Source organism: Chiloscyllium plagiosum, unplaced genomic scaffold, assembly GCF_037043375.1.
Source record: "Chiloscyllium plagiosum isolate Xiang-an unplaced genomic scaffold, Cpla_swu_hap1 HiC_scaffold_14, whole genome shotgun sequence".
Lineage (NCBI taxonomy): Eukaryota > Metazoa > Chordata > Chondrichthyes > Orectolobiformes > Hemiscylliidae > Chiloscyllium > Chiloscyllium plagiosum.
In genome coordinates, this window is record NW_028270152.1 from 25,041,433 (window position 1) to 25,059,465 (window position 18,033).

At 40.1% G+C, this 18,033-nt stretch overlaps 1 protein-coding gene across 3 annotated transcripts in view; it reads right to left on the reverse strand.

Moving 5' to 3' along the window:
- The window catches only part of stab1 (stabilin 1), a 276,631-nt gene that overhangs the window by 110,280 nt on the left and 148,318 nt on the right, over positions 1-18,033 (reverse strand). For all 3 annotated transcript variants that reach the window (XM_087994200.1, XM_043707873.2, XM_043707874.2), the window contains 4 exons: positions 15,367-15,444; positions 11,615-11,716; positions 9,477-9,584; positions 6,832-6,963 (listed from right to left, as the gene is read on the reverse strand). In XM_087994200.1, coding sequence (XP_087850326.1) covers positions 6,832-6,963; positions 9,477-9,584; positions 11,615-11,716; positions 15,367-15,444 — 420 coding nt within the window. The remainder of the gene's footprint in view (positions 1-6,831; positions 6,964-9,476; positions 9,585-11,614; positions 11,717-15,366; positions 15,445-18,033) is intronic.

Genomic DNA, 18,033 nt, shown 5'->3' on the forward strand with positions numbered 1-18,033 from the left:
GTCAAGTCATTGCGTTTAAACAGGACAAAGGCAGATGCAGGCACATTCAACCTTATTCTCCTAACACCGTAGGACTTATGCCAAAATTGGCAAAAGTGACCTGCAGACCAGCTCAGGCACAACCTTATACTTGGAGAACTGTACCTATCAATATTCAAGACTAGTCCATGTCCTGACAGATTTTAAACAATGTAGTCAAGGGAGGTAAGGCAGGAATGTTAAGAGGACACAACCAGATCAGCTATGATCTTATTGAATGGTAGAGCAGGCTCGGGAGCTGAATATTATACTCTTTCTCCAAATTCTTTCACCTGATGTTTCACTGTATCATTAATAGGATAGATTCCACTCAAGGTGGCATCAAGGTATGATTAAAATAGACTCCAGACCCCATGAAGTCTCATGGCATCTGATCAAACAAAGACTAAGCCCATCTATTTACTGCTAGCCCTCAGTTGATGAATCAAATAATCTTATTGAAAGTCCCAAGGAAGAAGCACTGAGGGTAGCAGGGTTGAGTTTACTCTGGGTCAAGACTTTAATATCAGTGAGTGCATCTCAGTATCATTATTGACTGGTCAAATTCTGAAATACTTTATTGTCACAGTACATCTGTGGTCAGTGATGAGAAAGCAAGGATTAAGAAACTTATTTGGTCTCATCCTCATCTGTCTAACTTTTGCAGGTGTACCTGCCATGTCAGTATTAGGAAGAGTGATCAGCACACAGTCCTCATGGACTCCAATGGCTGTTGAAACGATACTGTGTGATATGACCCCATTCTTATTTTGCTCAGTGTGAAGCTGGCCGATATATTAATATCTCCTGATCATTTGAAGAAAGTAGCCACCAAGGCAAAGACAAGAGTCAACCTGGTTCAAACAATGGGATAGTTGTAATATGAATTGTAAACCAGAGTCTCATACTATAGGTTCAAATCCCACTATGGCGGGGATGGAATATAAACCAGTCTCAACAACAGTGATCACTGATTGCTATAAAAACCTACCTGGCCTAACAAATATCCTTAAGGGAAGAACTCCTGCCATTCTATTCCTGTCTGGCCAAACTGGGACTCAAGACCTACAGTGATCTGGTTGATTCTTAACTACCCTCTGAAATGGCCCAGCAAATGTGATGATGTTGCTCCTTTAACAAGATTGGGTTGTCCTTGCTTTTCCTCAAAAGTGTTTTATGAGATACAGGTTCCAAAATGTCTGGCTTGACCTACTTGAAGACGTTTTCAAGTATAAAAATGAAACACTTGTATAATGAAAGGGGAGCGGCCAGTTCTCCCAGCTCCGCTTTTCTCTGGTTTGGTTTGGTTTGGGTTTTAGCAGTCTCACTGTTCACAGCAAGCAGTCAGTCCATATTAAGGCTGCTGGTTAAAGAAACAGCTACATGGAAGAAGGTGCTCCATGCTGAATCTCTCTGCTATCTCTCTCTTGTAAGACCCTGTATTTGATTTTACCTTAAGTGCCAAGGGACTGTTGCAGAAATTTGGAACAGCATCATTAAGCCGTGATAGTCTGTTGGGTTTTCAGATAAGTTATTCTGTATTCTGTTCTCTTTTGTTTGTGTTTCATCCGGCAATCGTGCAAATAAATTCTGTTTTGTTTAAACTAAGTGGTTGGGCCAGCTGCATCACTCCTGTAACATCCACTCAATACTTGCTTAAAACAACTAGCAAAATTAGTGCCCTGGCTACTTTCTTGAAATGTTTTGAGGGGGACTGGCTTGGTCCATAACACAGACTACTCAGGGTGGGCAACAAATGATGGCTTTGCCAATGACACCCACCTTCCTTGGAAGAATAAAAATTAAAGAAATTAATGAGTATTCTGTCTTAATATCAACGCTTTAGACATCAGACTGGGTCTGTGCACTCTGTAGCTGAGTAACATACCTCAATACGGGAATGGAGTCAGAAGCAGTCACATTCAACTTGTTAACTGAGCACTGCAATGTGAATATTTTGATTGAATCCTCAAATTAGTCTCTCTCATTCTGGCTGCCTCTTTCTCATGCTTTTGATGTGCTGCTACACAGGAAGTTCAAGAAATCGAGTAAAACAAAGTTCCCCTTCCACCAGGACCTCAGGGAGACAGAGAACATCTTTCTAAAGTTGTCAACGTCCCAACTTCACACTGTAGATGCCATTAATTGTGTTATGTAGTACCACTAGACCTGGCCAAGAATTCCGTAAAACAATAAATTTATTAATTTAAAAAGTTGCACATCAGTATGGTTGACACTGAATGACTTGCTGAAATAACTTAGCAAATCACTGCCTTGTAACAAATAAAATTCTAGAAGAAGGCCTATGTTTTTTCTGGGTATCTAGAGATGGAGAATATATTCATATCTTGCCAGTGAATTGCACATTATTGGTAATGAATAAAGGATGAAAAATTGAAATGGCATCAGCTTTAAATGTCTGCAGCAGTTCAACAACTAAAAACAATCTCCACAGCAACACAACTAAAATGTTACTTTTAGATTGTCATCTGTGCACACTTAAGGGAGCTGATTGAGCACTTTAAGACGGCCACATACAGCCTCTTGAGAAAGCAGCTGCAAGGATAAACCTAACCTCCTTCATGTAAAAGAACAGCTGTGTTCTCCTTTGGGGTTCAACATCTGTGAACAAACCAAAAAATGCACATGTCGGGGACACAAAAATGCATGTAAATGGCCTTAACCGGAAAGGATAAAGGGCTAACAGGCTTTAGTGTAATCTCCTACCCAATGAGAACACACTTCTCATTATAGGAGACCAAATATCCAATGCATATAGTTTTATCCAGATATAATGCATTATAGCATTAAAAGTTAAACTGTGTCACAGCTTACAATCAAAACAGCTGGAGAGAAACAAGGCGAAAGGAAGCATTAAATTGTAAGGAGGATGAAATTTGTTTTATAGGTCATGAGTGTACTAAATATGAATTAATTTGGATCTATCTTATGATTAGTGGACTATTAGCACATTTTAATCAAATTCCTCCAGGATCCAAACCATAATATACAAATTTCCTTGGCTCATTAAGAGCCTAATGAGTGCCAATTACAGATTAACACAAAACATTTATCTGTTTGACTTCTCGGCCAGATCATATTAATGATACCAGCTCTTAACGTTGCATCCAGGTCATGGAGAAACTGGCAGAGCTCCAACAGCAACCTAACATGGGATATCCTTAACAGCAGGTTTTAGTCCATGCAGTAGGACTGAGATATCATAAAGATTTCTTTAGTACAGATGAGTGAGGAGAGGATAAGGCCAAAGATATGGGAATCGTTATGAGATTTCATAGTGGAGTGGAACAAGTCAGCTGCACACCAGACAGAAGACACTGTGGAAAGTGGTTCTTTAGGGTAAATAGGTTACCAGACTCAAGTTTCAGCTGCAGTTAAAAAGAACGAACAAAATGGCATTCCAGCCACGATGAAGACCAATCGGGGGCTAAGTTACAGTCGAGACATGGAAGGGAGAAGGATTTGCAGAAACCAAGGAATTTGATAATTGCTAGCTATGCATGGTAAAACAATTTGGAATTTGCCAAGTTTCACAAGCAATTCCAGACAAGGAAATCAGAATGCCAACTTGGCAGGTTTGAACTGTATAAAAAGCAGCCCAGGAAACCCCTAATTCAAGCAGCAACTCAGAGACTAACAACTGTGAAGAGGTACCCTACGTCAGGAGGAATGATGTAGACACTGAGAAGAGTTCCAGCCTGGCCAGCTGCTAACTCTCTCTGGTAATAATGTTTGGGGTTAGATATAGAATCTAGGGTAGCAAAGGACAGTGGTTGAGATATCCCTAACAGTTAAAAGGCATGTATCTTTTACTTAAGTATTTAATTAATTAATTAAGTTTTATACAGTTCTCAGAATCACCACTATGTATATACTATTGTCTCACATAGATGGGCAACAGCGATATTTGACAAAAGTGGGAAAAGAAGTCCACAAATGTAGAAGTCAAGAATCACAAGGATCTACTATTGCTCCAGACACTATCCCTGTTACGAAAAGATCTGTCTCAATCTCACCAAGAAGCAAAGTAGGCAGATGTTATGTCTTGCCAAAAAAGACATCATCTTCTAGGGTAGTGTCTTGGAATCAAGGATGATTTTCTTCTAGTGTGGAGAGTCCTACAAGGATGATTTATTTCTAGAGTGGAGAGTCCTAAAGTCACTCAACAGTCCAATGCTGGATCTGCAGACCCTGCCACGTTCACCAGGTTGTGTTCGATCAAGCAATTGAGTGGAATGCTCAGGTTCACACACTTCCTGAGCTTGATCCCCTGCCACCTCAGCTTCTTGGGTTTCCTAAAGCTCAGCCGTACACCCGTCAAGCATTGACAGTCTACATCCCTCCTGCATACTTCGCTTTATTTTCCCTGAACATGTCGAACAGAGGGTAATGTAATTAGCATCCTGCTTTTCCAACACAGTCCTGGAAGTTCTGATAGATGACTGCAATTTCTGCTCATGGACAGTGCCCCAAGATCTTGGTGGCTGGTGGATGAGCAAGTGATGTACTGGAGTCACCAGATTACTTGCTGTGCCTACCAGTTTGGGAATTGTCACGGTCTAGTTTCCGTGCTTTGGGTGACAGAATGGTAAATAGCAAATCAATATGGCGAGATGACATAATGATGAGGATGTAGATGCTGCTACTAGGTGCAATTAGGCCTTTCACTGCTCCCTGGTAAGAATGTCACCTCACTGATCAACACTGATTGGAAAATTTGCTCTCAATGGCAGGAATCTCCTCACTGTGCTCTCTCAACCTTCTCACCAATAGCCACATCATTCAGGAGCTGGGCAGATTCTGCCCTATGTGTCAGAAAAATATTTGAAGAACTGGAACACAGCGAGGCAGATTTTGATGCACTCGAATCATCATTCCCATGTTTGTACTTCATCAGGGTTTGCACGACAAAACTGCCTGAGCATGATGACAAAGAAAAATTGTACATCTCAGAGAGACACCGGAAGAAACGTTTACTTATTGATTAAAAATGAGCAACAAGAAGACACAGGGGAAGTATGAGACAATAACCAAACAAAAAGGACGTGGATTCTCAGGAGACATTCAAGGACAAACCTCTGAAGTTCACACACAGTAGTTCACTCCTTTGGATCAATCTCAATGAACTTGATTTTGTGGATGGTGAGGGTTTTTACCTCACCAACTGATACCATCTATTCCTCAAGTATCTAATGCTCCAAGGTTCTGCAAAATTAAGGATGGTGGGAGTCACCTTCAAGTGGTCATTAATTAAGGGTTTCAGCGAGGGTAAGGATGGGGATGTGAGGTGGTCCAGATGATGCACATTTTACCATAAACTTTTTCCAGATAGGTCAGGACAGGCAGGAAGGCAGAGGGAAGGCCACCTGAAGAATCTTACAGGAGCCAACATCCTGCAGACTGATTAGTGAGGACTGTAACATTTAGTGCCTTAAGCACGAGTTGAGTATTCTTTGCACGTGTTGAAACACCATTACTCATCAGCACTATTTATGTGGAAAATATTTATATTAAAGATAAACTATTTCATTCAAAAGGTTAAAATAATATGTCTTTCTTCCAACAACAGTGAAATATTTGTGTATTTAACATTAGTGTAATGTGACATTGTGTCCAACCCATGTCACAAACTAATACTCTGTTATAGTTCAACGTCACCACAATAGAAACCTGGAGGCAGTAAACATTGTGAAAATTTGCTTACAATTCAATTTGTTGCATCCCGCAATTTCAGAGATCTCAATATATTGCTGTACTTTAATATCTTTTGGAGGCCTGTTTGCTTTTGAGGTTTTAACTATCACTTGTTATAGCCAAATGCAAACAAAGACTTGGTAGCAGCTTATGATGTGGTGGTGTGGTTTGTTGTTGAATCATAGAACTATATAGCATAGAAGGAGGCCATACTGCCTCCACAGTGCCTTTGCTGGCTCTCCAAATGAGCTACCAATTAATCCCATTTTCCTATGCATTCCTTTCACCCTGCTAATCTTTTCCTTTACAAATTTGAGAGTTGTGTCCTGCAAGCTATCGAACCCAGTGGACAAATTATTGAAAACACCAAACCTGGAAAGTAAGGGCATGAAAGTCACAGACTTTCCGTTAGTATTTTGCTATACAAATATATGGTAGGGTTAACAAATTGAAGATAGGTATTTTCTTAAAAACAAAATACTGCGGAGGTTGGAAATCTGAACAGGAGCCAATTTGGACTTGAAACGCTCACTGCTTCTCTCTCCACAGATGCTGCCAGAGCTGCTGAGCTCTGTTTTTATACTTTTTTTTGTAGGCTTAACAGAGTTCCTCAGAATTGTGAATGATTTTGAGTTAGAAGATTCAGAAAAGCTGATTCTACTGACTGCAGAGTTAATAACAGAGGAAACAGAATCAAGATTGTTGTAAAGTCAGTAACTATTGGGACGAGTTGTTTTGATCTATAAGACACAACTTAAAAGGGTGAATGAAGCAAATTCAAAAGTTAATGGGAATTGGACTTAACCAGTCATTTTGCTGGGCTATGGGGTAAAAAAAAAGGGCGTAGAATTAACTGGATAGCTCTCCCAAAACAGAGCAAAAAGCTATGATGAGGGATGCTGAATGGCCTTCTCCTATGCTGTACAAGCCTATAATTTCACCTTGTGATTGCAAATGATTTTGGTTTAGTCAATAGGGAGAAGCTGACTTCACTGACAACAGAATTAATAACAGAGGACACAGATCACCATCCTGAAAGAATACAACAGAGATGACAAAAGGAGTATAGCTCCCTTGTTAATAAAAAGCAAAACATACCTTATCTTCCTTAGTGTAGAATATTACTTGATAGGATGATCCAAGCATAGTTCCCCTATGAATTCCATCTTTAATTTTATTATATAGGAACTTCTCCCCAAGAATAATGTGATACTGCACAGCGTTGACATCCTATAAAAGAGAAACAGCCAAATTTTCACATTGAAGGAATAAAACTGTCTTCGTACCTTATTATTACACCTGAAAGGAAAAGATCCAGCTGACATGATCAAGAATAGTTACCATTTGTCATGTAACTTATTGCCGATCCTCTACATGTCACTTGGACAATACTTTACCATAAACCATCCCAATTTAAAATGGAATGGAGGCAGGGCAGCAAAAACAAAGAGTACCAGTGATCTACACATTGCTGTGCCATTGCGGGGTGGCACGGTGGCTCAGTGGTTAGCACGCTGCCTCACAGCACCAGGGACCCAGGTTTGATTCCTGCCTCGGGTGACTGTCTGTGTGGAGTTTGCACATTCTCCCATGTCTGCATGGGTTTCCTCCCATAATCCAAAGATGTGCAGGTCAGGTGAATTGGCTATGCTAAATTGCCTGTAGTGTTAGGTACATTAGTCAGGGGCAAATCTAGGGTAAGGAAATGGGTCTGGGTGGGTTGCTCTTTGGAGGGTTGATGTGGACATATTGGGCCGAAGGGCCTGTTTCCATACTGTAGGGAATCTAATCTAAAGAAAAAACCTCTGTTCTCAACATTGTTAACTTTCCCAGAGAGGTGGAAAGGGAGGGATGCGTGATAGAGTGAAAGCACCTGACTTGTTAATTGCGAGGATGGAGGCCATTAGGGAGCTCATTAAGAGCTTGCCCTCTGACCTCCAGAAACTATCATGTGGGTTGGCAGCCATGAGGAGCTCTGTGAAGCTGACCAGCTGGCACCTGGTGAGAACAGGGGCAGTAGCCGTGAAATAATTTCATTTAAAGCAAAGTAGAGAATGTTTGGACAATAATGAACTGAGCAGTGATAAAATTCTAGTAACCCACTTTTCCCTATTTTCTCCTTGGTCCCAGCTCTCCATTTTCCTGGCCACTTTGAATACAAAGCACTACTCTTTTTTTATAAGCCCACATATAAATGGCAAGACAGCATAGAGGGCTGCTAACTCAGGTCAGAATGTGGCCCAATTCCCTAGCAGTGCTAACCACTGGACCACCTTGCCACCCATATCTAGGATCCTTAAGAAACCAAACCAATGAAAAACATCGGTTAGGCTTACAACCCAGAATCAAACATTCCTCTCGATTCCTGCCGTAACAGGAAAATCCTACCCTTTAAAGTGTTTATCTACCACATAACCAAACATCATGCTTGCAATTTATTGGAAACAGTATATTCTTCACCATTATCTCGAAGCACGTTTAAAAAATAATCCGAGCAGAAGGGTAAGATAAAATTATTAACTTGGAATTATACAATTTGTTTCTCAAAAATTGACTCACATAAGCATTGTAATATTTTTGGTATTATTGGGTGAATGGATAATGTATTTATGTCATGTTCATTTGTCTGATATTTTGCTGGAAGCACTAATCTATTGAAAATAAATATTATAACTCAGCTGACAATCAGAGAGAGAAATGACACTGAATGCATTATGTGTACATTTACAAGCAGCTATTTCTCATTAATCGCACCTTAGATTAAAAAAGATGTTGACTTTAAAACCTACCACATATATTTGTATTAATTCTCGGTTCACCACTGGAAAAATACCTGGCCATAAAATTTAGCTAATGTTCTTTTTTAACGTTTTAGCCCCAAGGCAATACTTCCATGCGAGAAAAAAAAGCAGACATTCCAACCGGGTGTCTACTAGTCTATAAGTGATCCAACTGCTAACTGGAGACTGTTTGAATAGTTCAGAGTAGGGTGTCATTATCATTTTCGGGGAGCTTTAAGCTGGGATTGGGTATAGATGCGAGATGAAATGGGAAAATATTGGAAGTGATCAGCATTTTACTCAGCTGGTACAGAAACAGGGAACCAATGTCCTCCCAGGACTATGTTCATTCAAAGCTGGGCAGTTATTGCCTGAACTGCTGTGCTCTTCCAGCACCACTGATCCAGAATCTGGTTTTCAGCATCTGCAGTCATTGTTTTTACCTAGTTATTCAAACTAGACATTCCCACGAGGACAGGCATATGTTGGCCCCTGTAGATTACTGGGTATGTACAGACATGCAAGAATATTTAAAATGATTATTACCCAGGAGCCGGGGAGACACTTTACACATATTACAATGGTTGAATTAACCCAAACTATTCCCACCACTCCAGGATTGGAAGCACATCCTCTACAATTAGTTAGTCCGTGGGATCATGGACAGTCCCTCCTGGTATTAGTAACATTTACGGCTTTTGTTTTGTTCTTATTACATTCCCTTCTTGCCTACCTCTTTGTGGTCCAGAGGCCAATAGGAAGCACAATAACACATTGACCTAGCGTTAACAGATGTTCAATCTCCAGCCTACAAAATTTGGACAGGGAGACCTTGCCTCAAAATGGACCAGGTCTCATTTTGTAACCATCAGACTGTCAACAGGCCTAACCTTCTGGCTAATGATTCAAAATTCATGGGAGAATATTCACCACATTTAGACATAGTTAAAACAGGAATCATACCAGTTGTTCAATATCCTTAGCTCTGCAGTACTCTTCAATTGATGTATCTTCTGGTATTAGAATAGTGTACTGTTCAGATGATTCTATCTCATCAATTAGGTGATAGCGCTAGAGGAAAAGAAGAACAAAAATCAAGAATTATGACCTGTTGTTCTATTCAAAGGGTAATTATGACTTTTATAGTTTTGGTCAAACTAAGTTTCTCTGCTGCTTGCCTTTCTTTTGGAATTAGATCCTTAACAGCTATAATTTTGCATTTGGAACCTGCATCTAAGTTCATTTCCTAATCTGCTCACTACCTGATCTGGGTGATTTAAGTATTGCCAAGGAACCTCCAGCCCCAAAGTTGAGGCTGCGCAAAGATAACAGCTGAAGATTCAGTGATTCACATTGGTGATGAATAAATGTGGGCATCGTCTGAGCTGAACTGTGGTATGTCCAAGTTGCCTACTAACACTTTGCGTTTACACTGTTTCATGACACTGTCATAAATATGTAATGAAGAAAGTTTACGAAGGAACAATGATCGGACAGGAATCTTAAGAATTAAATGTCTTTAGAGGACCAGGTACATGTCTGAGGTGCTCACAACATCACCCATAGCATCAAAGACCAGAAAACGTAACCATGGAAGCTGAAAAGTTAAGCTGAAGTTTTCTGGACTTGTTGGATGCTGCTGGGTACCATGTGTAGCATCTGTAGCATCCTCTTAAAAAAGGAGGACACTTTAAAAAATGACAAAGGCAGATCATAACAGTGTTTGGTAACCTCAAGCTAAATGTGTCATGCCGTGTTTATTAATATACAGATAGTACATTATTGAAAGTTTTGGGGAATGTGAAGGAAATGTTACACATGGGCTCATGCTCTCCGCTTCAAGAATTACCTACTCTTTAGTTATCTCCCACAAGGTCTGATTTCCATTTTATACATCTTGTCTCATCAATAAATGTGCACCAGTTCTTTTTGTCAAATAGATATTGACAAGCAATAGTTATACCATTGAAAGAAATGCTTTCAACTTGTCACCTGGGCATAACACTGGTTCTTCTATCCCCTTTCATACTTCAATTGGAATTGAACCATCCAAACCCTTTGCATCTGATATAACAGACTGAATAACTTTGAAAGTCGGAGTGAACAGACCACTCTTAGTAATAACTACCCTTTAGCTACATAATCAATTTCACTATCCTGCTGAAAACCTATCCATTAATAACACAGGATACAATCATATGTCACAGCCTTTTGTGCTGCAGTTAATTGCAAGATTTTGGGAGTTTCAAATTGACAATATCTCCCAGATTATCATTAATCTGCCTTACAATCAGCATCTAACAATTCTTTTGGGATTTCCTAATGATTGTCAGTTTTAAATTATTTAATCGGTCCTTCTTTGGAAATCAGACATGCACAGCCACTATACAGGCTATCTGATGGAACTGTTCCCTTCCACAGTAAAGCTCTGACAGTTTCCCCACCTATCTAAGGAGCATCCATCTCTCCCATTAAAGGCTGCCATCTGTCTATAGATATAGGTGCTCTGACTGGCTTGCCCACTTTTGCAATCTAGCTCTTCCCTAATTGGCTCTGGCTCTTGAAGTTAATTGGCTAATTGGCACAGAGTGCAGACAGCATTAGAGTCAGGATCTGGAAATGGTGCCAATACCTAACAATCTAAATATGGAAGATTCCATCCATAGAATCATAGAATTAAACTTTGCATTGTTGCACTTATCTGCTTTTTCCATCTGCATTTTTGCCTTTTATTTGAATTCATAATTCAGTATATTCTTGAAGACCACAAAATGAGGACAGAGTGAGAAAGTTGGCAGCATCTGCGGAATTGCTCAGCAACATGATTGTGCACCTTCAGAAGAGGAGCAAACTGAGGACAGAGAACATTTTCTCTTCCCCCATAGGCCATGTCAATAATTACTAAGAAATAGATTTGTAGGGCAAATTCACAAGTTCTCGAGGTTATCATGCAATTGATAAGATAAATTGTTGATAACTTTTCTAAAAGATGCTTTAAGGTGTATGAATTGTTAGAAATCACTGTTAGCGCCAATTCAGATGAAAGTTCTTTCTCCTTTTTAAATGAAATTTCCTATGTAATTCAATGCTGTTCTTTGTACCTGTAATAATTGTTTGATATGAGAGTATTGAGGCAGTCGTTCCAGAAGATCAAGCAAACTCGGTAGAAGTGGTGGTAAGTCTTCCGAAGGAGGGAATAAAATCTAAATATAACACATTGTAATAGATTAGATAAAGCAGCTCTGAATAAAATAACTATGTTCTGTAAGAGCTTAACAACACATTAGTGGAAAACGCTAAATACTACAAATAATGATAATCAATGTTATATGTACTTTGTAGAGCTAAATCCTAATAATGGGTGTGTTGGGGTAAGGTCTGAGGTTAATGCTCTAGGAACCCTGACACAGGAACCAAACCCATTTCAAATGGGCCCACGCACAGTTGTAGTGGAGGCAGGATGAACGGAAGGTGACCAATCTACTTGTAGGTTGGATTTTTAAACATTACAATATGTTTTCATTCTCTTTTAAACTCATGTCATTCAGTTTGCTAGATCTTGGGAATCTGGAAAGTGAAGGCAACCAAGGCAGATAGAATCAACAAGGTAAATACCAAAAAATATTCACTGAGAGTTCGAGGAAACAGGACTGTTATGTCCAGACCCAAAAAATGAAATATTTCATATATGCTGTGATGGTCTATCAGTAAAGCACTACTGCAAATCCAGTCTCTCCTTACATTGGTCAGATTACTTACCATCTATCCCCCCAAGATTGGAAAATGTCTCCTGCGATCAGATTCCCCCATCCACTACCCCACCATCACCAACCATTGCTTCCCCTGCCATTATCTCTCCTGATCTTTCCATCAGACATAGCTAGTCACAATCAAATTCCACTATTTCTATTTTAAAAATCTGAAATTAAGAATCTATGAAATAATAGTTGAGAGAAACTCTCTGGCTCACGAAAGTCCTTCAGGGAATATACCATCCTCACCTGGTTTGGCCTACATGTCACTCCAGACCCATGGTAACTGCCTTCTGAAATGGCCTAGAAAGCCACTCAGTTATATCCGAAGTCTCAACAAAGAAATGAAACCAGACAGACCACCTAACATCGACCTCTGCACCAGACAAGACAGCGGGCTGCTGTCTCAGAAAGTAGAAAATATACTGTTTAAAAGTTCTTGAATCCTTGAGCTGTTATAGTTAAAATCTTGTATCCTCAGCAGTATTAACATTTTTAGAAGCCTTGACTTCTCAATAATTGGATTTTTTCCAATTTTCTTTCATAGTGAGTGTTGACTTTCGAGACAGATTGCAAATAGACTGAGGCAGTTCAAGGTGGCAGCTCAACACTATCTTCTGAAGGGCAACTAAGGCTGGGCAATAAGGGCTGGCCAGCCAAAGATGTCCAAGTCCTTTGAATGAATTTTTAAAATTGATTCAAAGGAATCAGGCAGAGTGCTTTCCAGTATTTATTGTTACCAATCCATTTTTCTTTATCCTGCTTTGCGGTCCCACAAGCTGGTGCTGAAGTATGAGCTATTTGTGTATTCCTAAGTCTGACTCCATTGTCTTTCCAAACATGTCCATTATGTGCAACTTCTTATACAAATTAAATTAAAGCAGGATATGCAAGTTTCTTGATATAAATCAGTTGGTTGTTTCCAATGTCTTTAGATAAAATGGTAATTTTAAAATGTTCAAGTAATTTTGTTTATTCCACATTGGTTTCCTGAACGTGCCTCAATCTGTTGTCAGATGATGCTGCAAACTCTTCAGGTTCATATTTCTTTCTTTTGAAAACTTAATTCAGTCAATGAAGATTTCACATATTAACATCAGAGAATGGAAGTTGAAACTTGATAGTTCATATTTTACTGCTGTCAATGACAGTATATCGGGGCTAGAGCTTGTACCCACTGTCACACCACTCACAGACTACAATGAAAGAGCTCCATATTTCTGACAAGAGTTTGCAATGAAGGTTACTTCAGAAATACTATTCTGATAGATTCCTCAATGTAGAAGAGTTGGGGCAGGACAAAATGCTCTCCCTTTTGCACAGCAGTCAGTTGCATATACTGAACTTTAGAGGTCCAGCATCAGACAGCCACTTTGACAGCTGCTGTGAAATGGTAAGTATATAAAGCAAATGTGAGGTTAGGGTACTGGTGGGTAGAGTGGCACGTAGATAGGGGGTGGTATTAGGGTGCCAGATGAGCAAGATTCCAGGTGAGTAGGGGATATGGTGTCAGGTTGGTTGAGTTCCAGATGAGGAGGGTGCCAGGAAGTGATGGAGTGTTTAGGATAGATCTGACATGGTGGGGGAGGGGGGGAGAGGGCTGAGAGATAATGATTCCACAAAAAGACAGTGGAGTTATCGAGTAATTGATGCTGCAGGTATAGTGATGTGTCTGAAAGTTGGGTGTACAGAGTCTTATAGGAGGAAGGGTAGGTGTGGTCGAGGGAATGGGTGCTGAGTCCATAGGGATGGGCTGGGGTTTCAGATCCCACTGGGAAACAGCTGGGAAGTTGGTCTGGTGGAGAGAGGGAGGTTGTTTAGATGGTGATGATAGTAGGATCTGGAGTAGGAGAAGGGAGATTGAGGATTTGGTTTTAGGGTAAGGGGGTTGGGTTTTGGAGGCACAAGGGGAGCATTATCTGGTGCTGAACAGAAGAGGCAGTAAGTCATATCCAACTGCAAGTCAGGAGAGTTGGGTCTGGACCTTGGTCCTACTGTGGCGTGATTGGAATTAGTTGCAAGAAGATATTGTCAATTCCAAAGGGCCAGGAGTAGGAGGTTTTGGGTCCAGAACTGGAATGGGGGTGATTGGATTCTGAGGGGACAGGGAGGGCGGGTGTTCAGTCTGGAGTGAGAGTTTGTATCTGATGGCAGGGCAGGGAGGAAACAGTCTTGAGGAAGAAGGGCGTGTCAAATCCTAGGGATGAGGGGGTTTCAGGTCAGGGTTTGGTGGATATTGAAGTTCTGAGAGAGGTGTAACCGTGAAATTGTGGGATAGGTGTGGTAAGTTGGGGGAAGATCAGTTGAATAGAAATCAGGAATTAGACCAGGTATTAGACCAGACTATTCACTTCATTTTGATGGAACCCTTCAGATTCTCTGATTTAAATGGAAATGTTTGGAGGGTTCCAGGCATAGGGGAATTGCCCTGGGGAATTTTCAATTTCTCAAACAATTCTTTTGGAGTCTGCTCCATTGTGGATTCTGTAGGTTCCCCATATGCAAATGCCATCTGTGCTTCAGAAAGGCTTATCTTGCAACTGGGCCATAAAATACACTTTAAATGTATCTGGGAGAAAGTTGTAGCCACATTATATTTAGCTAACACAGTACACTAGAGATAACAAGCATATTTTTTATTGACTGTGGTGATTTCTAAACAACAACATGTGTCAAGTCAGGCAAAGCATTGGCCCAGCATCATTTAACACAGCTCCATTAAACTGGTTTTAATTTGTCATGTAATGTTTATGACAGGTCTAAATATAGTATGAAAGGCAAAATTCTATGTTTGCCGACAGAAATGTTTAGAAAATGAGGGAATGGGTTTGGAAGCAGGGTTTCGTGGCTAAATATCTCCATGCTTTAAAACCAAACACTTGATAGATCCTTGCCAATTGAGAATCATCTCTGTTTGAAATGTGTTCATTGAATTTTTTTTTAAACATCACAGATCCCTGAAGATAGCCTTCCCTCATTGAAAACCATTGCGTAACTTTCTGCTCAAGCACTTTCCAAACTAGTCTAGATTTAGGAGATTAGCACACTTTTAAATCATGTAAAATTACTAAAATCTCTACTTGAAATAATAAAAAATGTACCTTATCAATAATATGAATGTATCCATTTACTGCAGGGATATTGCGAATAACAATTCTTGCCCCACCGATTGTCAGATTCTTAAAAAATACAAGTTAACATTAACTTCAGTTATTTTTACAATTCGAACATGGTAAATCTGATCAGAGGTTTAAATAATTTTACTCCATTGTGTAAAGAAACTGAAATCATGAAACAATTTATATGTGTACCCATTGTGGAATAATTTGAGTTTGTAATTTATCTTAGAAAGGAGTGCAATTTAATTGGGTCACTTCATAACCAAGGTATTTTGCCCCAGCCTACTGCCAAATGAAGTAAACTGTTGTGAGCAGAGAGTTGCATTTTGCCAGCACAGTTAAATTTGGCATGAATTGAAGTGAGAAGCTCCTAATACTCAAACATACTGTACTCACACAGGCCAAATGCAGACAGCAAAACAACTAGATGCAAGTCCGGGATGTGTAGTGGGCCAATGGTTCTAGGATGTTTCTTTCAGCTTCAAAGGGGAGCTACAGTGGAGAACTGCTAAGAGGCTTTGGTGTTTAGGAAAGATGAACTCTGGAAAGAATAAGAATGGAGAAAAACCATTCCATCTGAAAATGGAATCCTTAAAGTATTGATCCAGATGTTGAAGCAAACAACATCTCCCCACCTTCCTTCAAAGAAACAACTTGTATAATTCAAGAATAGAAGTATCAGGGCAAGTTAATACACCCTAGACAAATTTGCAACATATCATATTTGTGAAGATAAAATGAATTGGTGGTGTTTGAATGGTGTTGTGTGAATTCATTTGGAATAAGGCTAAAGGAATGCAATGCTATCTATGAAAATACTATGACTGGGATCAACCATAAGGGGTTGATAGGCCACTACCAGAAATTGGTAGTGATAGTAACTTCACAATGATGTGTCTGACACTTCATTTCCCTTTATATACCCTGAATGATCTGATAACTGTAAGCTAACCACCTTAAATAATAAAACTAAGCTGCCTTCTTCAAAACTAGCAAATGCCCTTCCAGTGGGTACTCCCTGGCACTTATGACAAGATTGCATTGAAAACAACTTGGTCCCCTAATTTCTCATTGTGACTAAAGGAGAATCTGAACGGGCATCTAGCTGGCAAGCCTGAAAACAGGGCAGAATTTACCTTTGTTCAAATCTAGCCTGCAGCTAAACATCCAAAGTTCTTGAGTTGAGGAGGAGGGAGTATGGTGGAATAAAGAGGGAGATGAGGGGTGGTATAGTCTACTTTCCACTTTGCCAAGCTAGATTTCCTATGAAAATCCTCTGAACTCCCCGAGATCAAAGTTTATTTAAGAACTTTAAAGTTTACCTGTATAATCAGGAAAGAAAAGACCCAAGGCAACAACAGACACTTGTCACATTAGATTAGATTAGATTAGATTAGATTAGATTACAGTGTGGAAACAGGCCCTTCGGCCCAACAAGTCCACACCGACCCGCCGAAGCGAAACCCACCCACACCCCTACATTTACCCCTTACCTAACACTATGGGCAATTTAGTATGGCCAATTCACCTGACCCTGCACATCTTTGGACTGTGGGAGGAAACCGGAGCACCCGGAGGAAACCCACGCAGACACGGGGAGAACGTGCAAACTCCACACAGTCAGTCGCCTGAGGCGGGAATTGAACCCGGGTCTCTGGCGCTGTGAGGCAGCAGTGCTAACCACTGTGCCACCGTGCCGCCCACTGCACTGTGCCGCCCACTGCACTGTGCCACCGTGCCGCCCACATCTCTCTCCATTGGGAATAGATGAAGCCCCCATTGCAGATTCTAGTGGCCGACATTCCCTTCCCCCAACTCCATTCAAATATCCCACAATTTATAGTGGAATATATCTCTTTGGGTAACATTTGGAGGACCAGAATTTCAGACAGTTTGTTTTGTGAACAACAAAAGAGGGAATTAATTCACACAACTGTAGCTCAAAGAACAGCTAACAAATAGTGGTGGTGAGCTATGGTTGTTCTTTCAATGAGAAGAAAGACCTCTAACTGAGTAGTACAGTGACAGAATGACTTATGAGGGCTCGAGGCACAAGATCAAAAAAAATCTCAAAGAGCTCATTGACTAAACTTTTACATGAGTGAAATAGCAATCATCTAGGCAGTTAAGCTATTAGTCTCACGCACAGGATGGAATCTTGCTAACTTTAAGATTGCTTACTTCTCAGGCTACTTGTATTCAAACATATTCAATACGTCAGATATCACCAGTGATGCAAATTGTTGATGAACAAATACAAGCCAATGATCTAAAGACATTTTACTGCCATGTTGGGCATAGCAATGTCTACTAGTGGAATGTTCTCATTAAGTGAGCTGCATTTTGATCCGATTACGGAGTCACACATTCACACAATCCAACTTAATCAGTCACTTCAACAAATGACAACCTCTTTCCTTTATCCTCCAAAATACATCAAAACAAGAATAGATGAATTTTTTTCCTTTTGGTATAGGCTGCATTGCATCAAATAAATTCTTTCTAACTGTAAGTTTATCTTCAGGGATCCTTGTAAGCTTGTTAGGAGGAAACATAGTATGAAATGGATGTTGACCCACATTAGCATTTAGGAAGTAGTGTGGGAAACATTCCTGATAAGCACAGTTTCTTGGCAATGAAGTTAGGCTG